Source organism: Thunnus thynnus, chromosome 12 (genome assembly GCF_963924715.1).
Source record: "Thunnus thynnus chromosome 12, fThuThy2.1, whole genome shotgun sequence".
Classification (NCBI taxonomy): domain Eukaryota; kingdom Metazoa; phylum Chordata; class Actinopteri; order Scombriformes; family Scombridae; genus Thunnus; species Thunnus thynnus.
In genome coordinates this window covers 8,381,964-8,402,200 of record NC_089528.1, presented here as the reverse complement: position 1 = coordinate 8,402,200, position 20,237 = coordinate 8,381,964, and the positions used below count along the sequence as shown (strand labels likewise).

Here is a 20,237-nt window from a genome sequence, read left to right as displayed (position 1 = left end):
AATCCGAAAGAAAAAATAAATACTCAGTACAAATGAATTATATTTAAAATCCCTCTGCGTCGTCCATAAACAGCTTTTATTTTGAAGGTTCATGACAAGCTACCACTGTGGCGCATATTTCCCATAAAACTGAAAGTGACAACAAGAGGAGACAACAGGGAAGCGCTGAAGTTTCGGAATATTTCGCTTCGAACTTCATCTGAATTGTATTTGATTAAGAGGAGACGCGTCTGGTCGTTTATTGGAAGTAAACTGACAGTGAAACACTAACGGTAAGTTTTAACGTAAAGTTAACGTTATCTCTCCTGAACTAACTGTCAGACTGTTGTTAACTCAGCAGCCTTTAACGTTACATGTAACTAACCCTAACATACAGTCTACTGTGTAACTTTTAACGTTTGGTTCAGTTGACGGTAACGTAAAGCTAACGTCACACCGACATGACGTGACATTTTTCAAAACAAGTAAAGTTTATCATTTTCATCGTCGACTGGCTGAAGTGTTTTTCAGTGACGCCACCGCAGCGTTGGGTCTATTTAGTGATTAAAATATCACTAAAATGATCCTACAGAGTTACTGTTGGTAATGTAATAATAGCAAAGTTTGATTTAACTCACATATAAAAATTACAAAGTGCTTTTCAGAAGGCAAACATAAAATAACAAGTAGCAAATACTTATAGAGACCGATAAAATACCAAAATACAACACTAACACAGAGACATATATTCATTATATACTCATACATATGCACATATGTTGCCCAGATAAAACTGAATTATACAAAGTCTTACATTAAAAGTGGGCTTTCAGATTATCAAGCCAGTCTTTCTAGCTCATGTAATGTTTCACTGTCTGTTAGACATGGAGTTTACGATGTGTTTATTTTGGCTGCTCCAAAACAAAACATACACACTTTTCTGTTGTCTGTTTCCCTTGTTTCTGCTCCTCGGATGGCACAGACTTGCAGGGCACTGTGAGCTGAGCACCAGGCCTGCTGCTGGTGGGAGTGATGGATAGGTTGACGCTGTCTCACATAGATGAGGAGCTGGGGCTCTCTGAGGTGGCAGAACTCTGCTTCTTGTGTCTTGATGTTGTCAACAGGAAACGCTTAGAGGGGGTGAGCACCACATACCTCGTCTCAACCCCATGTCTGAGGAAAAAGGTCACATTGAGAAGTTACATCAGTTTTTGTTGGGTTACCCTACAGATATTCAACATAATCACAATCATCAAAATAATACTTTTCTATGGTAAAAATGATTTCCCTCCCCTTTATAATCAAGACAAACTAAAGAATAAACTGAAACAAGGGGACATCATCAAAAGGTAAATGTAGAAAAAATATAACATTGTATCAAAGTACAGCAACTTGACTTGATTTCATATTTGGGACTTTCATATATCTCAGCACTCCCTCTCATTTGACTCCAACTACAGTTTTTGAGATTGCAAAATATAGTAAAACCATCTGTGGAGGAAAAGTGTGTGTTTTCATTTCAAGGTTGCTCATCTCAAAGGTTTGTAAATCATTATGCATGTTTGTATTTCTTGGCCTTCCTCATGCAGATCAAAGATGCCAAAGGGCTGTTCTTGAGACTAGAAGAAAAAGGTCTACTGGAGAACAATGTCTTCCTTTCCCAGCTGCTAAACACTATCCGGCGAGCTGATCTCCTCGGCCTCCTGGAGACGGACAGTAGGCGGACAGAGGAAACGGACGCAAATCCCATCCTGTCAGATTACAGGTAAAAGCAGTGATAAAAATGCAGCCAGTTTTAATCCCAAAGGTGTTAGTCTTGTGAATGCTGTTAATGTTTGTGTTCCCCTTTCTTCTCTTTTCCACCCCTCTGCTCTTCTTCTGTCAGGGTGATGCTGTACAAAATATATGAAGACTTGACTAAGGAAAATTTTGGAAAGATGAAGTTTCTATTGACAGACAAGCTGTCTAAAATAAGAATAGAGACTTGTGAGGTGAGAACACACACACACACCTTGCCACCAGCTTGAAAATCACCTGGCTACACCCACAGTTACATAACAAATGATAACATGTAGACTTTTTTACTTTTGAGTGAAAGGTTCATAACAATCACTGCTTATAACACTTCCAAAATGCAATGTTACGTTTACCAGTAATTTCAGTGAAATCTTGTTTTGTTTTTTGTTTTTTTTAATCAACAAAGAATCACCAACATGTTGAAATGTGAATTTACCTGATTCATAATTGGTAAAGTCAGAATGTTTTTATCACACACAAACATAAGAGTTTAGTATGCAAAAATACAGCACAGTACATACAGTGCTTTTAGTCACCGGTGCTCTCAGTAAAATTTTATTGCTGTAAAGCTGAAGGATATTTTCTTTATATATTTCCAAATGATAACTGGGTTATAGTTCTCTTATATCAAGTGATCTGAAGTATAGACACAGGAGTGAAGGAGGGCAAGGATCAGCTTCAGTTCTGTATAAAATAAGCCACTCAAGATGATGTAAGCACCCCCTGGTGGCCATTTTGGAGGCCTTCAGCTTGAGACACAAACTTTCTGTATCAAATTATAATTGAATCATGGTTAATTATTTGTGTTATTTGCACTACTGCTTGAACATGGACCTTTTTTTGCTGTGCGGTGTTTGTACGCTAGCTCCTTTAGCTTTAGTTCAAGACCAACTGCAAAGCCTTTATACGCACAGACAAACAAGTTGTCTCTGTTAATTACAGACCGCGCTGGATGTGTTTGCTGAAATGGAAAAGGCTGGTCTACTGTCAAATACAAATCTCAATGAGCTGAATACAGTGCTGAAGGAGCTGGATCAACAACTGGCATTGACTGTACAGCGCTACCAAGACGGTAGACCCACTTACATACACAAGCACATGCACATTTACAGGTCATATCACTGTTCATCAAATGATTGTACTGTTTGCAGGGGTAAACCAGCAGCGTCAAACTGGATCACCCTCTCATGTCAGCATGGACGCCCAGGTGTGTGTGTGTAAATGTGTGTTTGTGTACGGTTTATTCTGCAATAAGCCAGTTTACTGACTGTTTCCTTCTTTCTTTCCACAGAGGGTCAACAACTCCCCTCCGTCGACACAAGCTATGCTGTCTATATCTGAGACTCAGTCCATCGGTAAGTCTCTCTCCTGTACCACATCACTAACTACACAGCCATAAAATAATGACACCTGAAAGTGTTTTTTATTTCTGTCATACAAGGAATGTAAGTCTCCACTGTTTCTGTTCCTCAGATGAAGGGGGGCGTGTTTACTCTGATGCAGAAGCAAACAGAGAGTCCTCCTATCGTGGCGATGAGGTAACCATTCACACAATCACCAATACCTCTCATTCATTCATTCATTCATCAGGACATTGATGTTCATGATTTGTCTATGTGGGTGTGCTTGTGTCATAGGGAGACTACTACACTCTGACTCATAAACCTCGTGGTGTGTGTATGATCATCAACAATGACGACTTCTCGGGAACAGACCTGAAAAATCGAGCAGGAACTCAAGTGGATTCAAGTACGTATCCTTGTATTTGAGCAGCTATGTGATATGATTTGTGCATGTGCTGTTTATTACTTATTAATTTGTCTCTCTTTTTCGGTCAAACAGAGGCTCTGCAGTCATTGTTCACCCGTCTTGGCTTTGTGGTGATGATACACAACGACTTGACTGCAGATGCCATGCGAAGAGAAGTAAAAAATCTGGGCAAAAGAAATTTTTTGAATGAAGATGCCTTGGTAAGCAATGGCTCACACCTTCAGAGCTGTATCAACATTTTAATAATAGTCCTGTCAAATGTGTCATTTCAAAAGGAAGGTCAACCTGAGTTTCTGTGATGGCTGGCACATATTGAAACTGTATTTAACGCCAGCTGAATTTTCTACATGTTAAGAGGAATCAAATCTAAAAAAATGTATATAATTAGAAACAGAATTTTTTTTTTTAATGGCTGCTTTTGAATTTAGGTGGTGTGCATACTTTCCCATGGAGAAAAGGGACTTGTCTTTGGGACAGACGCGAAAGACGTGTCCCTGCAAGAACTGACACGGCCCTTCAAGAGCGGACAAGCCCCCACCTTGGCAGGGAAGCCCAAACTGTTCTTCATCCAAGCATGTCAGGGAAGCGGTTACCAGAGAGGATCGATGCCGTGTCCTCCGAGGCCAAGAGAGGAGGAGGGGAACAGACAGATCCGCCTGGAGGAAGACGCGGGTCGTGTCATTGGCGAGACGGTGCCTTGGGATGCAGACTTCCTGCTGGGCATGGCCACCGTGCCAGAGTACAAGTCGTTTCGAAACACTTCCACAGGCTCCATCTACATCCAGGAGCTGTGCAGGCAGCTGAATAAATCAGCAGAAAGGTGAGAGGCACGTCTATGAGTTAAAGCTGATGATGTGTTTTTTGATGTGATGTGAAAACTTGAAGTCTCCAGTGCACAAACACTGAGAATGAAAATAATTTGCATATTCATAGTCTAGATTTTGGAGAAGAAGTAAGTAATTGAACTTTGTTTGTAAAAACCACATCAGACACATTATTATTTATTATTTTATGTCCTCAAACATGGAAGGGATCTTTAAGAAATCTGTGCATATACACACACAACAATATCTGTGTGGACGGGCATTAAAAATAGTTCATAACATCCCATCAGTTCCAATAGCCTCAGTTAACTAGCTTGAGACCGACTATAAACTCTTAAAACACCATTATAAACTGCACCTTGTGATGGTGACATCCTTTTTGCAAAATCTTTCAGGTTTTTCCAGATACACATAATTGAAAATAATCCCATCTCTGTTTTTGTAGGTCTGCTTTTGGTGTTTTCAAATGTATCTTCTGTGCTTTTGATGTGATACATCAGAGGGCAGAATGTCTATAAAAACAAACTATATGTACCGTATAATACAACATAATATGTAATGTGTTTCCAATGTTTTCTGTGCAGCTCGGCGAACGATGATATCCTCACTGTTCTGACACGTGTGAACAGGGAGGTCAGCAAAGGAGAGTTTCTGACCCACAAACAAATGCCAGAGCCCAAATACACCCTCACCAAGAAGCTCGTCCTCAAATATGTGTGAGCTTACTGCGATCAAGTGCAACACAGCAAATGTGTCAAGCTCCCAGATTCACAAAGACCCAACTCTGGTTTACTGTGTGTATGACTGTGGTTGAGTGTGTGTGTTTTTAATCTCTCTGTAAGATGCTGATTGTAAGACATAATCTGCAAAGAGTTTCTTTTTGTCACAGTATACCAGTGTTACAGACCACAGCAAAGCAGTTGCATTGTCAGTTTATTACAAACCCTCTCTAGTAGACTAGTGTATAGTTCTCAACTGATGTAACACTGATGTCAATTGACAAAGCACATAATGGTGATTAAAGCAATATTATTTGAGGATTGTGTCATGTAAGAGAAATTGAAATAACTTCTCTTAAAATATAAATGATTTTTGTTCATATTGGTAGATGTTCATATAGTCAGATCTGTTAAGTACTTTTACTTTTAGTTAAAGTTCCACTCCTCTCAAAAATATGTTTTTCTTGTTGTTCCTTCAGTTGAATGTTTGAGCTTTACTGTGCAGAATGATGTACAGATGTGGCCGAAATTATTGATGTATTGGTACCCTTCCACCTATTTTTTAAAAAAAACTAATTTTTCTCTGTATTAAATTGAAACTTACAGAAGTATATGGTATCTATCATTCTTTATTTCACATTGAATATAACTGAAACTGCTTTTGATTTACAACTTGACATATTATTTAATACAATAAAACAAGTGAAAATGGCCAAAAATATTGTTACCCTTAACTTAATATTTTGTAGCAAAGCCTTTGGAGGCAATAACTGCAGTCAAGTGCTTTCTGTAACTCTGAATAAGGTTTCTACACTTCTACACGGCCCACTCTCCTTGAGCAAACTCCTCCAGTTCTCTCAGGTTTGATTGGTGTTGTCTCCCAACTGCAAGTTTCAGACTTTTCCACAGATGTTCAATGGGATTCAGATCAGGACTCATAGCAGCCACTTAAGAACGGTCCAATGTTTTCTTCTCATTCACTCTTGGGTGCTTTTTGATCCTGCTGGAAGACCCATGACCTGCGACTAAGACACAGCTTTCTGACACTGGGCTGTATGTTTTGTTCCAAAATGCCTTGATAGTCTTCTGATTTCATTGTTCCCTGCACAGATTCAAGGCACCCAGTGCCTGAGGCAGCAAAGCAACCCCAAAACATCACTGAGCCTCCTTCATGTTTCGCGGTGTTCTTTTCTTTCAAGGCTTCATTTTTTCTTCTGTAAACATTGGGTTGGTGTGATTTACCAAAAAGCTCTAATTTTGTTACATCTGTTCAAAGCACACTCTCCCAGAAGGTCTGTGGCTTGTGTCGAAGAAAATCAGTGAAGTCCTTGTTCAAAGTTTGCTGTGGTGGTGGTTTTATTAGTATACCAGAATACGGTGAGCTTACTGACCCAGAGCAGAAGAAATGGAAACACTTTATATAGTAAGATCAAGTAATGGTAAACAAAAGGTAGGAAGGGAGGGCATTTGCATTCAGACCTTGCAGTGGGACACACATACAAGATCAAGGGTCAACATAGTAAGGGGGGCGACTCAGGTAGGTGAAATAAAGGGGCAGAAACAGGACGGGGTGTTGCATTCAGACTCAAAAAGGCCAAATCAGAGGGGTCAGGAGGCAGGAAAGACACAGCTGGCGTATGGTTGATAAAACGGTTGTTCCCAGACGTCACTTGATTATCAAGTCTTTACCAAAATGTTGATTATCAAGTCTGTACTCAAATGTGTATTCTTCTTCCCTTGTAAACATACATTTTGGCAGTCCAGTCTGGCTTTTTTGTGTCTCCCTCTTAGAAGTGGGGTCTTCCTGGGTCTTCTACCATGGAGCCCATTTTCATTCAGACAGCGACGGATGAGCCTTAAACTTCTTAATAATATTGGAAACAGTGGTCACAGGAACATCAAGCTCTTTGGAGATGGTCTTGTAACCTTTACGTTGACCATGCTTGACTATTACTTTTTTTCTAATGTCTTCAGACCTTCTCTAGTTTTCCTTCTGTTTTCCATGTTCAATGTGATGCAAGATTGAAAACAGCTGTGATAATAATAATAGTCTAATAATAGTCTGCCTAAATTATCGCTACAAATCAATTTCTTACAACTTCTAAAGGGTACCAATAATTTTTTCAAGGCTATTTTTGAATGTCTTTGTAGAATAAACATAAATTAAGTTATTTTCACAACTTTTTTGTTTTGTTCAACTGCAAACCAAACATAGATATTCATTGATAATAAAATATCTTTTTATTTCAACACTGTTCAGGGCGAATGGTGCATTATTTTGATAAAATGCAAGGGTACCAATAATTTCTGCCACATCTGTATGTGCAGACTTTGACACTAGAAGGCTGTTTTCACTTTCATCTGCTGAAGGAGGAAAGTTTGTCTGAGCTCATTAAAAATCAGATTTTAAGTAGTGGGCCTACAAGCATGTTTTGTGACATCACAACAGTTAGAAGCCAATCGTGGTTCAATATTCAACTTATACAAGTGTGATGTGGAAACTTGAAGCCTGCAGTGCAGAAACAATGAAAATAGACTTTACAGTGAACAAGGAGACATCTTGTGTTCACCAGTTAAACTCACCTGAAGTGAATTTTGCATATTTATAGCAATTATATAGATTTTTAATGAGAAAGGAGTAAATGCCATTTTATGGATTTTGATGGTAATTAGATTTTGTGTGTGTGTGTGTAAAAAAAAATTATCAGAAACATTATTGTTCCAGCAGAATATTTTTGTGTCTGGAGGGAATCTTTAAGTAAAAAACCAAAAAGCAGAGTGTAAAAATAATCCATTACTGAATGCATGCAGTTTAGCTTGATTAAGATACGTATGAGTAAATATGTCTCAGTTTATATGTAAAGTTAATGTGTAAACAGCATTGCACTAATAAAGCTGATTTGGTTAATTCTACTACATCATAGTTTTGGGGAGTTTCTTTTACTAGAAATGTAATGTATATTATGGGCTTTCATTGTTTATGAAAAATATTTAGTGCAAAGTAGTAATTTCTGCTGTCAGATGAATGAAGAGGAGTAAAAAAATACACTTCAACTCTAGAATTGAGTAAAACACATGATTTCAGTAAATATAAATTCTCAAGTGCTTCATTATTGTACTTAATTAGTTGAGTAAATCTAGCCAGTAGTTGTACTGCACCTTTATGCAGTAACATGAGGAGTGCCATGTTAAAAATGAGTCAGCTCTTAGAGCTGGCAGGCCTTGTACACACACACACACACACACACACACACACACACACACAAACACAGATACAGATTCCTCTGGACTCCACCCTTCTATTCACTGTTCCAGGAAATGTTCTTCACTGCTCCCTCACATCTGGCTGCTGCTGCTGCTCAACATACACCCGGACAGGCAGGCTGCTGTACAAGTTCATAATAATCCATTTATCAAATCTTTACATTAGTAGAGAGTGTTTTTGGTAAGCAAGGAGGGCGTGGTTGGTAGCAGGAAGCCTTCCAGTTTGCTCATTTTGCTCGGTGGGAATTAAAACAACCAGATTGCTTCTGTCCTTGGGATCTCTCTCTTGGTAAGTCTGGCTAATTTTAGGATGTTATGTCGTCATAGATCTTAATAAAGTATGATTTCTAGATTTAACTTAATCTGTTGCTACAGTGGTGTGATGGTAACGTCTGATAAAGTGGCCTTGCATGTGTTGATGCTTATTCATAGTAGTCTGGCTGTGTTTGTATAAGGTCTCTCACCTGAAAAGGCTTTTTGTAAGTTGAGGTTTACTCCTCAGCAAACGCAGGGTGGAGCGGGCGCAGTCTGTGTGCTCTGGACTTTTCAGCCTCATGTTTAAAAAGCGTGTCAGCCATTTCACTTTTCAGTCAAGTTAAAGTGATGAGTATTATTTGCACTTGAATATTGAAATGGGAAACTGTTGAAATGTTCTTTTGTTTTGCAAAACGATGAGGACACCACAAACATCCTGTTCGCTTTTATGTTCGGTGTAGTTACTCATTGTTTTGACTTGTCTAATTTTACTGCATTTATTGCTGCTGCAGCACAAGAGTTACACCCTTTTCACCACAGACATTTTGACTTGTTATACTGAAAAAAGCACAGGTATTAGTGATGGTTTCACACCATTTAAGTTTCCCACTAAGCCATGACAGTGAGCCAGCATACCTAGTGTTATGGCTCTAGACCAAAAACACCTAAAGGGAGTATAGTTGTAGCCAATATTAAAGGATAGGTTGACAAATTTTTTAGTGTGTCTTAAAACAACAGTCAGGTGTCCATATGAACAGTGAAAGATGTTTTTCTCAATGTAATCATTCCTCCTGTTCATACTGGCTGTTAAAAGATCCCCTTCAAATCCACTTTCAATGTAAGTGATGGAGGCCAAAATCCACCGTGTATTCACACGGTCATTTTGTGGAAAAATACATTTAAAAGTTGATGTGAAGCTTACCTGACGCTTCAGCAGTCTGAGTTAGTCATATCAAGTGGATATCTTACACATTTACAGTCTTTTTAGCATCAAATTCCCTCTTTATGTTTCCTCGGACAGTGTTTCCCTGTTGAGCTGTGGTGGAAATATAGTAACAAAAAGAGGGACTTTGGCACTAAAAAGACTGTAACGTTGAAAGATATCTACTTGATTTGACTCATTTGGACGACTGAAGCTTCATATTAGCTTCAGATAAACTTTTAAATACATTTTTGCACAGAAAGAGGACTGTGGATTTTGTCCCTCATCACTTACATCATAAGTGCATTATGAAGGGATCCTCTAATGGTCAGTATGAACAGGAGGAATGATTACAGCAAGAAAAACCTGTTTCATTGTTCACTAATAAATTACACCTGTTAAACCTTTTGTTTAGTGGTGGACAAATTCCTTCAAATTCATTCAGCATCCCCTACATAAACACCAACACCTATTTTTGAAGAGACAAACCATATTCACATTATGGTGAAGTGGCTGACCTTTAGTAAGGTATGAAATGTATGAAACTTATTGGGGTGGTGATGGGGGCTGGACCACATGTTTCACTTTGTAAAAATACCATCCCTAGGGATATTAATGTTATCTTTAAACCCTTGTCTTGACTGAGAATAAAACTGCAACACCCTCCACCAGAAGAGGTCAATCTACTCTATCTTCAGCCAATAGAAAAAATTACAATACCCTCCCCCCATTTCTGACCCCCCTCTCCCGCTTAATAATTTTCATACAGTCCCTAATGATCACATGCTGGCTTTAACTTTACTTCAGATGGAAATGATAACAGAAACTGCTTACACAATAGCCCCCACTAAATCAACAAGTTAATTGAATCCTAAACGTAAAATTGTAAACACTGATTTGGAAAGGAAGAGTCTGAAAAGTCATGATGATGAAGGCCGAACACAAGGAGATAACAGACAAAAGTTAAATCAGATCCCTGGACATTCTCAACAAAAATGATCAGCTTTGCCAAACCGGTTTTTACTGTAGTTGTAATGAAAGGTATTTCTGTTATTTTGTCCACCCACTTGGCATAACAAGCTGGACTTGTCTGCAGTAAAGCCTCGCTGCCAGTGATGGTGAAGAGATATTTGAGGAATTGTAGTTTGAGTGAGGCTATACATGGAGGTAAACAAACAGAGTTGTCACTGGGTGCGTACTTCACAACAGTGACTCAGAACCACATGATGACTTGGTATTAGTGGTAATAATGAAATGTAATAATCGACTCCCCCAAACCACCAGCTTCAGCTTATCTTTCACTACAGCTTGCAGTCTCTACTGTCTACCACCATGTGACAGACACACTGTGACAATTTCAAGATATCATTTTCCCAAAGGAAGAGTTACACCCTCCCATTACAACACACACACACCTTAAGCCTTGTCATCTACAAACTGTCTCAATGAACGAAGAAGTTGTCCGCTCTGTGGCTCAGTCTGTGACTGTTTTACTGCGGATACTCTGAAGCACTTTTTCCATTTAGTGTTTTCTGTCCTGTTGCTTGGAGCTCGGGGTGTGATGTAATGGCAGCGCGAGGTGGAGCCAGCTCTTGAATTCCTTTACTGTTCGTATTCCCCTAAAAGTCCCAGTGAGGATGGAGCTCAGGGGACATTTGGCATTTTGTAAATAACTGAGCAAAAAGGAAAAAACTGAGAAACAAAAGGTTTGTCATTTTAGTGTGGTGGTAAAAGAGGTTTGATTTAGGTAGTAAAGCACTTAAAGTGTCCACTTACCACAAGTCTTTTAATACTCATTGCAAGAACATGGAAGAAAAAATAGGCCATTTGTGACGTGTGTGTGTGTGTGTGTGTGTGTGTGTGTGTGTGTGTGTGTGGGTGGGTGGTATATTATTAGAAATTTCCCCTTGAGATGCATGTGGTGTGTCCTGAGCCTGTGGTGGTTTATGTGAACCACATTGCTCAGTAGAACCATATGTTCACTTTAACCTGATACAACCCTAAATGTATCCTACAGTATAAATCAAGATCAAATATGATTATAACCCCCCCCCCACAAAAAAAAGAAAAACTAAGTTTTGGATAGATGTGTGTGCTCACACACACACACACTTACCAAACAGCCCAATACACAGATCTAAAGCCAGTCTGTGCTCTCTCTTAGTTTCTGAAGTAGGGTTGTGCATTTTAATAACTCTGGTTGTATTAGATCATATTGGTGATTTGTTATACCGCTGTCTGGAAATACCTTTATTTTCCATGTATTTATTTCAGAAAATCTACAGTTAACACTACATTACAATATGTACAGTTTTTTTCTAAAATGTTCTGTAGCATGACAGGAGATTGTATCCATCCAGGGATTAGATGAGAGCGCAACTGATCGGGATTGATGCAAGGGTTGGTAATGATATTTATGAGTTTTTTAAAAAGCATATACAACCAGTTGCCATGTGAATTATATATGTTAGCTGAAGGCTAGTATGCCCGGTTTGTGTATGCGCGTATGTGTAGAATCTAGGTTATTGTGATTTGATACTCCTGCTGGCTTCTTTTTTTTTTTCCTATTTGTTCAATTGCTTTCAACGGAAAATGTGATTCTGTCAAAGATGGATGCCAGTGCAACAATGTAGGACATCTGTTGAAATGTGAACTGCAAATAAGTTTGCACACACATACTCAAAAAAAAAAAAAAAAGTTGAATAAAGATCCCCTTAATTTGGTTATTAAAGAATTGTGACCAACATTTTACAGTTCCAAGATAAACTTGTGCTCTGTGGAGGACAAACTGTGTAATGGAGACATATTTCTGGCATTTCTCAACTGCAATTCGTTGTTACTTAAAGCTGCAGTCATGTGGTCTTTTTTGGTCATGTTGGGGTTGTGCAACAGACTGTAAACCATAAACATGACATCAACATATTATCACCATATGAAGCTGATATGGCTATGTGTTAGCATACACTTTCGTATTTACACATCCAACAGATACAGAGCAGCATTAGCTTTCATTTGCAGTTGTGTGTCAGGTAACCTGGTGAATCTAAGTCCGCTACTCACTCTCCACCATTAATCTCCACCAACTCCTGAGGGGAAATAGTCAAGTCAAGTCAAGTTATGATCCACTATGTTCACCAGCTAGTTGCTAGCTTTGACTGTCTGCTGTTTGACTCTGGGCAGGTAGTGTACAGTTGTTTTTTAGAGCTTTTTCTTGGGAAACAGCTGCTGCTGTGGCCAAAAACGCTATGACAGCGCTGAGAGTGAACTGAAACAATAAAGTTGCAGGCCGTAAAAACCAAAACAATTAGCTAGATGCCTAAACGCTCCGTAGAGCTGAGGGGAACTAAACAATTTGGTGATGATTCTCTGTAGATTCATCACTATGAACTCCCTCACAGTCAGTCACAAAATCATTCCATGTAAATGTAACAATATTGCTCAGAGGTTGACATATATGCTGATACCAATATATCTCTGATAAGCTAAAATTGGCCATGGTGGATGTATCGGTCGGGCTTCCATCCAGACTTTATCTTTCAGATACTTGTGTTGTAGCACCTTGTTGTTTGTTCCCTGTTGATAGGTCTCTGTTGTCGGCTTGTGTCCATAAAAATGTGAAACAGACATGAACTGTATTTTCTCCAACTTCCCCCTGCTCACAGGCGACATGTCCAGGTCAGACTACCCTCCAGGGTACAATGACTCCTACGGCCCGCTGTATGCACCTCAGGGTTACCCACCACCCCCAACATATGGCTTCAGTGGTCCTCAGCCAGGCCAGCCCTCTGCTCCCTACCCCCCTGGTGGTCCAAATGCCCCTCTGTACACGGGTCAGCCAGGGGGATATCCTCCCGGACCGTACCCAGGACAGCCTCACCCCGATGGGCCTCCACGAGCCGGCTACCCTAATCACCCTCCCATGCCCCCCGTCATCCCACCTACCATACCAACAGATGTCTTGAGCTCTGGTAAGACTTTAGTGAGCTTAAAGGCCAAATGTTGACACTATAGTTAGAGGTTAAAAATAAAACTCTGTAATTCCTTTGTAGTGTGATTTTGACAAAAGTTTGGAGAACATGTTGTTGCACTTTGTACTAACATTTACAAGCTCAAATTTTAAAAGTTTGCATTTTAAAAGTTGGACATATGTTGCCTCTTCACACTAAGTGGTGGTGATGTCATGTACACTGTAGCCCTTTGTGGTCAACAGCCAGAAGTATGCAGTTCCCCCTTGCATGAACCTCTCCACAAAGTAATGTACTGGGACCACTTAGTATTGAAGTCCACATATTTCTGCTCTACTGATGACACAGGTGACGAGTTTGCAGCAAGCGGCAGTGGTTGGGACAGTATGAGCATTCGGCACGCCTTCATCAGGAAGGTAAAACACACTTGTTACATACACCGTGCTGGTTTAGCTCCAGTTTCTGTCTCTCGTGTATTATCATTACAATTCAAGTCATAATGCAGATGTTTTTTTTTCTGGAAGATAAATCCTTGGCAGAGTATTGGAGGTATAATCCCCAAAGACTCTTCTAACTGTCTGAATACATAAATATTACATTCACTGCACAATAAAAAGATTTTAACGTGTTTTCCCAAGATACAACTATTTTTAAAATCCAGAGCCAGAACCAAAAGTTTTATCATTAGGTATATTTATATACATTAATTAAAGGTAGATTTTCATACATAGTTAAGTGTGGGAGACAAACTGGGGCCAGTGCTGTCTGAGGATGGACTGAGCTGCTCAGATGAGAGACTCGGGGGTGTAACGTCCTCCCGTTTGTCTTCATGTGTTTTTTTCAGGTGTATTTGATTCTGGCGTCTCAGCTGCTTGTCACCACAGCCATTGTGGCTGTGTTCACATTTGTGTGAGTATACTGAGTGTGTGTTTTGTGTACCTGTTTGTGTGTATACTGTTCATGTCTGTGTGCTGTAACTGTATCTCTGTTTCTCACAGCGAGCCTGTCAGAGTTTTCGTACAGCGAAACCAAGCTGTGTACTGGGCATCATAGTGAGTATCCCTCTGTGATGTGGTTTTATAAGAATCAAAAATGAAGAGTATGTGAATATTAATGTATTCATCGCTGGACTTTATTGTTTTAGTGCTGTGTATATCATCACCCACCTTGTGCTGGTCTGCTGTAAGGGCCCCCGGTGAGTTTGATTGCTCAGTGTTACAAAGAATATTTGTACAAGGAATATTTATAAAACATGCTCTAATCCCATGCTCTCTGTAGGAGGAAGTTCCCATGGAACGTCATTCTGCTGCTCATCTTTGTAAGTCTGATGGCTTTTGGTTTGACTTATGAATGAGAAAATAGAGACACATTATCACTGACAGTTTTCTGGACTTGGATAAAGTCTAGTCTCAGACTAAATTACAGTAACTTTCCAGTGATTTGCATCTGCGTGTGACAGTGTTGTCATAGTTTGACTTTGATATCAGAACTATAAGTAGCGAGTCACCACATCTGACTCAGAGGCTGTGTTTGCATAGTGCACTTGGTATTTAGCTTCTATGTCTTTTATCAGCTCTGTCAGCAAAATGGCTGGTGGTTACTTCATAATCCAGTTTGGTCAGTCAGTGTTCGTGGACTGGTATTATCCAGCTTTATGTTGATGTCAATGGTGCTGTCCAAACACACAATTGTGTGTTTTCCCACTTTTTACTGTATTAGTACACAATATCACACCCTAGTAAAGGTTTTAGGGGTCTTTTAGTTTTCATCACAGCATTATGTCTTTAGCACTGGGATATGTGTTAATACATTGCAGTAATATATCATGTATTTGTGGGGACCATGCCTTTTTTTCTGCCCAGTCCTACTTTAGTGTATAATTACAGATGTTTAGGTCAGTCAGTGGACAGATAACCTTTTCTTCAAATGATGTAACTGTGTTTTTGGTTCAACTCTTTTTTTTTTTTTTTACAGACTCTGGCTTTGTCCTACATGACTGGATCCATATCCAGGTAAAACAAAGAGTAAAATCCATGCAATATGATCCAAACATCCAGCCAGTGTCCCTCAGTATTAACTGTGTGTTGATTTTTGGTTTTAGTTATTATAACACAAAAGCAGTGTTTCTTGCCCTGGCTATCACTGCTGTCGTTTGCATCGCCGTCACCGTCTTCTGCTTCCAGACAAAGGTAGGATGTGTGTGTGGGTGTATGTGTCTGTGTGTGCAGGAGAGAGCTTATCAGCTTCAAAAGGCCGACTTGTATTTGTGCAGTCATACGTGTATTAACATGTCCGTCGGCGGTTTCTCTTTCTAGGTTGACTTCACCAAGTGCCAGGGCCTGTTCTGTGTCCTCGGTATTGTGATATTCGTAACCGGCATCATTACAACCATTGTGCTGTCTTTCAAATACGTGAGTAAGAGCCGATGTGAACAATAGAACGACACACTTTTTCAAGTTTCCATCATTGTAACGGCTGTTTGTTTGTGCAGATTCTGTGGCTTCACATGCTGTATGCAGCTTTGGGAGCCATTGCCTTCACCCTGGTGAGTATTTTACTTTGATGCTGGGAGCATGAATAACACCAGACCTCCATTTAAAGTCTTCATTGACTCTCCTACAGACTTTCTTACTGTGTCATTTAAATGTTGCCTTTATGTTTTACAGTTCTTAGCGTACCACACACAGCTGCTGATAGGAAACAGGAAGCACTCAATCAGCCCAGAAGAATACGTGTTTGCAGCGCTCTCCATCTACGTCGATATTGTCCAGATCTTCCTGTTCCTGCTGCAGATCATCGGCGCTTCGACCAAATAAATCCACGGAGGTGCACACAGACACCCTGCTGCAAAACCATTCCATGCTCTGTAAAACCTTTGCTTCGTTTCCAGTCAAAATCATAAAATGATGTTGTTCTCCAGGGAAAATTACTAAAGGGCTGAATTTGAGATTTTGTCATAGTGTAAGTTATTCCTATGCACAAAAAATGCACTTTTTCTAAAATATTTCTGCAACTTACCAGTGTTTAACAAAAGTACTAATACTACAATATCAAATAATATACAGTATCTACAGACACTGGAAAGTCAGTTGCAACATTTAGTCGCTCTTGCTGGACTGAAGGCAGACAGTGTCTGTATATTTTATATCTGCATGTAGACATGGTGCTATACATGAACTGTCTGTACAGAATGAGAAAATGAGCAAACATGTTTGGTCTAACCATCAAACTCTAATTTGCCACTGAAGTACAGCTCAGTGCACCTGATGACATCCTCAGATCTGCTGTCATCGGGTTCATGTTAGCGACCCTTTGCTGATGGTCTTTAATACATGTGTTGCTATGTTGTAACTATTTACATACATCACGAGTGCCTTAGCAATGACAAGGTTTCTGAAATACAGGGTTATACCCAATAAGCTTTTATAGTATTGTTAGATAATGTGCTTTTTGCCACAATCAGGTGTCTGTTTATATATTCTTGTCTTACGGTCAGAGTTGGTTGACATACTGAGTGCTTACAGTGTGGGTTTCATCATACAAGGTGGCACAATCAGTGCCATTGGGACATTTCTAAAAGTTGATGAGTTCCAGCTTATGCAGCAGTTACTGGTGGGAAACGGTTTGTAAATATAAATATCAATGCTGAAAAGAGTCTTGTTTGCCTTTTCATATCAAATAAAGATATATATTTGTGAGTTTTGATGTGATCCATATACAGTTCCAACAGTGATATTTCACATTTTCTCCATTATATTTATAGAACATAGGCATCATGGCTAATAAATATTACATCATTCTCTCATCATTAGGAAAAAAAATTAGTCAAAATCTGCAAAGAACCGATTTCATGAATAAAGCCTCACGTTCCTTCCCAGATAGCCAACATCAGCTTAAAGAAGAAAGAGTTAAACAGTTCTGGATGTTCTTAACACGAGCTCATAAACTTGACACCTCTTCTATAATCAGTCTTTAGTGCAGGAGTCACTGTCTCAGTAGCGACATTCCGGATGTGGTGAAAATCATACGGTAGCTGCCACACATGCACATCACTGGTCCAGTTTAGCACCCTCTGTTTGATGGCGGTAGCGGCTCCCTTCGTAGTCTCCCTCGTTTGACCTTCGCATCCTCTGTCGAACCTTCAGCTGCTTCAGTCGGTTCTTGTCCACTTCCCTTTTGGCCAGGAGGAAGGTGATTATACCCGTGGGGAGGCCTATCATCCTGGACAGAGGCGAGGAAGAGAGAGAGAACAACACATATCCATGAGCGTACAGAAACCGTCGACGTGTTAAAGTGCAGAGGGAGAAAACTGAAAAGGAAAGCAAGAAGTGTTTGACTTGTGGTTGGAAAGATAACACTAATGGAGTTCAGTCCATTGTGCTCAAGTTTCTTCTTATAATCCCATATGCTTATCTAAAACTAATGCAGTATGACGCAACAGCTCCGCAATAAATCCTCCCTTTATGAAGATTTTTGTTGGAACTTTTAGAGAGGTTCTAACTGAACTTATGTTATCCTGAGAGGTGAGTCTAATATTTTGTCCACTGTTTATATAAGAGGCTAGAGATTATAATATAGATCATAATCATAATCTTTCTGAAGGTATGTTTTTCCAGGTCTGCTGTATGAGATTGTATTAGTTTTAGTGTGGTGTACCTGTATCATACAGTGTATAATCTGGCTGCAGCATCCCCATTCACTGACTACAGGTGAGCTCTGGAACATAAATATATTAACACCTATACTGTTTATCAGCCAGCCTGGCACCACATTAGTTGTTGGTTTCTGTATACCAGCTGTCACTGGAGACAAAAGCATTTCATAAATGATCAGAATGGTAAGAATGAATAATTTTGTAGCTCTGACATTTTGGCTGCCAGGGTTGTCAGTGAGGATAAACCAGCAGCAGTCCATTGTAGGACTGAGCTAAAAACTGTAGCAACCACACATATATGTACATTTCTTCCAGAACATTAAATGTTTTCAGTAACGTATTTCAAACTAATACAGCCACATACTTACACTTAAAGGATAGATTCAGTCAGGTCCCCATATGAACACTGAAATGTGTTTTTCTTGCTGTAATCATTCCTCCTGTCCATACTGACCATTAGAAGATCCATTCATGATACACTTACAATGGAAGTGATGGAGGCTAAAATCTACAAGCCTCCTTCGGTGCAATAATGTATCTAAAAGTTTATCTGAAGCTAATATGAAGCTTCAGCGTCCAAATCAGTCAAATCAAGTAGATATCTTTCAACATTACAGTCTTTTTAGTCCCTCTTCTTGTTACTATACTTCCACTGCAGCTCAACATGAAAACACTATCCGTCAAGATATATTGTTTTCTAAAAAGACTAACTTTAGAAGATATCTACTTTATCTGACTAATTCAGACAGCTGATGCCTGCCTTGATTGCACATTTGAAGGGGATTTCTAATCAGTATGAACAGGAGGAATGATTACAGCAAGAAAAACATTATGTCACATAAACACAACCACAGTCCATCTTAAAACAATGCCCATACGTACAATTTAAGTGTTTTTGTAAACTTCCTCCTGTCCACACTGGCCCTGGATGAGATGTCTTCCCAGAGCAATCCCAATGTACAGTACCAGTCATTCAAGGACATGGGAAGGTGTGTCCAAGCTTTTGACTGCTACTGTGCGTGATAGAGATCTTTGACTACTTTTAGTTCAATTCTGATTCACATAAATATAAAACAATAATAACAGGAAATTGTCCTCCATGTGTACAGTTGTGTCAGGAGCATTAGCTACAGAAACAGAAGCTCACCAGGCATAGCCAATCTTCATCATGGGATTCTTCGCCTTTTTCTTGGGGATGTACTCCGGACCATCCTCATCCTCCTCCTCCTCCTGCTCCTCCCCGGCTCTCCTGTCGCCGGTGTGTGTGTTTGCTGTCTTGTGTGTGCCTGCTGTGTTGTCTGTGTGTGTACTCTTCTGTGTCTCTGTCCTGGAGCTGCACAAGGAGGCAGCCGAGGAGACATGCAGCGGCCGATACCGAGCAGCCTGCAGCCGCAAACACTGACACAGTGCCGGGGTCTGGCAGCTCTGAGTGAGGAGCCACTGACCGGGAACACCTGGGGAGAAAAATTTAGACCTTTATCCTTCACTGACAAGACTTCTGTCCCATCGGCGGCAACGTATGTGAGGGTTAAATAAGGCTAAAAACAAGGAAAATCACCTGCGCTCTCTAAAAGTATTACATCATAACTATCTGACGGTATTTCAACAAATTAATCAGCTACAGCCACTGCTGAAGGTCACTAATATGTTATTCTTGTTACTGCATTGTGGGTAACCTTTTACAGGCGGCATAACGTTAATAAATTTGTTTTACCTTTTAGTACCGTCCTGACTAATGTCAAGTATGGTGCCGCCATGTTTGTTGAGTAATTTTATTCGGGCATGCGCAGTGACATCAAAGCCGTTACTACTGCCACCTAGTGAACAACATCTAAATCACCAAACTACACTTTTAGGAACAACACCACGCAGATTAGTTACTATGACAACAATATTTTATTTATTCAACATTTCCATTCACTCCATGTCATTTTTTATTTTTTATTTTTACAAAAAGTCATACATTATAACTTGAAACCATGCTGGTACGCCCCAGGGCATGCCTCTAATACACTACACAGTTAAAGATAAACAACAATTACATAATAATTCAGGGCAGTTCCCTTGACTCAAAGCCAAACAAACAGA

At 39.7% G+C, this 20,237-nt stretch overlaps 3 protein-coding genes across 4 annotated transcripts; 2 read left to right on the top strand and 1 right to left on the bottom strand.

Moving 5' to 3' along the window:
* The first annotated feature begins 124 nt into the window (after positions 1 to 124).
* Positions 125 to 5,808, top strand: casp8 (caspase 8, apoptosis-related cysteine peptidase). The gene is made up of 12 exons (XM_067605136.1): positions 125 to 272; positions 962 to 1,119; positions 1,569 to 1,744; positions 1,865 to 1,970; positions 2,719 to 2,848; positions 2,928 to 2,983; positions 3,068 to 3,131; positions 3,250 to 3,314; positions 3,414 to 3,525; positions 3,619 to 3,746; positions 3,975 to 4,366; positions 4,955 to 5,808. Exons 2-12 carry the CDS (start codon positions 1,012 to 1,014, stop codon positions 5,088 to 5,090), a joined length of 1,473 nt encoding a protein of 490 aa, XP_067461237.1. The 5' UTR covers positions 125 to 272; positions 962 to 1,011; the 3' UTR covers positions 5,091 to 5,808.
* Positions 5,809 to 8,401: 2,593 nt separating this feature from the next.
* tmbim1a (transmembrane BAX inhibitor motif containing 1a) lies at positions 8,402 to 17,193 on the top strand. 2 transcript variants are annotated; one of them, XM_067605133.1, is made up of 12 exons: positions 8,402 to 8,642; positions 13,193 to 13,498; positions 13,844 to 13,911; positions 14,340 to 14,404; positions 14,494 to 14,547; positions 14,640 to 14,690; positions 14,774 to 14,813; positions 15,470 to 15,507; positions 15,597 to 15,684; positions 15,811 to 15,906; positions 15,987 to 16,040; positions 16,162 to 17,193. In XM_067605133.1, the coding sequence occupies exons 2-12, from the start codon at positions 13,198 to 13,200 to the stop codon at positions 16,309 to 16,311; spliced, it is 1,005 nt and encodes a 334-aa protein (XP_067461234.1). In that variant the 5' UTR covers positions 8,402 to 8,642; positions 13,193 to 13,197; the 3' UTR covers positions 16,312 to 17,193. The 2 variants fall into 2 exon arrangements, with proteins under 2 accessions (XP_067461234.1, XP_067461235.1); XM_067605134.1 differs by lacking the exons at positions 8,402 to 8,642; positions 13,193 to 13,498; positions 13,844 to 13,911; positions 14,340 to 14,404 and having other exon boundaries at positions 14,441 to 14,547.
* On the bottom strand, positions 16,959 to 19,971 carry si:ch73-71c20.5 (DUF4748 domain-containing protein). Its single transcript, XM_067605135.1, has 3 exons — positions 19,864 to 19,971; positions 19,297 to 19,603; positions 16,959 to 17,716 (listed from the first exon to the last, which is right to left on the bottom strand). Exons 1-3 carry the CDS (start codon positions 19,904 to 19,906, stop codon positions 17,545 to 17,547), a joined length of 522 nt encoding a protein of 173 aa, XP_067461236.1. The 5' UTR covers positions 19,907 to 19,971; the 3' UTR covers positions 16,959 to 17,544.
* Between the last annotated feature and the right edge of the window lie 266 nt (positions 19,972 to 20,237).

What these genes read in the sequence shown, in the direction of transcription:
- casp8 (XM_067605136.1), top strand. Translation starts at nt 1,012, where the DNA reads ATGGATAGGTTGACGCTGTCTCACATAGATGAGGAGCTGGGGCTCTCT. An exon ending in TGTACAGCGCTACCAAGACG is followed by an intron (nt 2,849 to 2,927) that starts GTAGACCCACTT and finishes TACTGTTTGCAG; the next exon opens with GGGTAAACCAGCAGCGTCAA. An exon ending in ATCTGAGACTCAGTCCATCG is followed by an intron (nt 3,132 to 3,249) that starts GTAAGTCTCTCT and finishes TCTGTTCCTCAG; the next exon opens with ATGAAGGGGGGCGTGTTTAC.
- tmbim1a (XM_067605133.1), top strand. Translation starts at nt 13,198, where the DNA reads ATGTCCAGGTCAGACTACCCTCCAGGGTACAATGACTCCTACGGCCCG. An exon ending in GCTGTGTACTGGGCATCATA is followed by an intron (nt 14,548 to 14,639) that starts GTGAGTATCCCT and finishes TTATTGTTTTAG; the next exon opens with TGCTGTGTATATCATCACCC. An exon ending in GAGCCATTGCCTTCACCCTG is followed by an intron (nt 16,041 to 16,161) that starts GTGAGTATTTTA and finishes TATGTTTTACAG; the next exon opens with TTCTTAGCGTACCACACACA.
- si:ch73-71c20.5 (XM_067605135.1), bottom strand. Translation starts at nt 19,906, where the DNA reads ATGGCGGCACCATACTTGACATTAGTCAGGACGGTACTAAAAG. An exon ending in AGTCAGGACGGTACTAAAAG is followed by an intron (nt 19,604 to 19,863) that starts GTAAAACAAATT and finishes TTTTCTCCCCAG; the next exon opens with GTGTTCCCGGTCAGTGGCTC. An exon ending in ATGAAGATTGGCTATGCCTG is followed by an intron (nt 17,717 to 19,296) that starts GTGAGCTTCTGT and finishes GCCTCTGTCCAG; the next exon opens with GATGATAGGCCTCCCCACGG.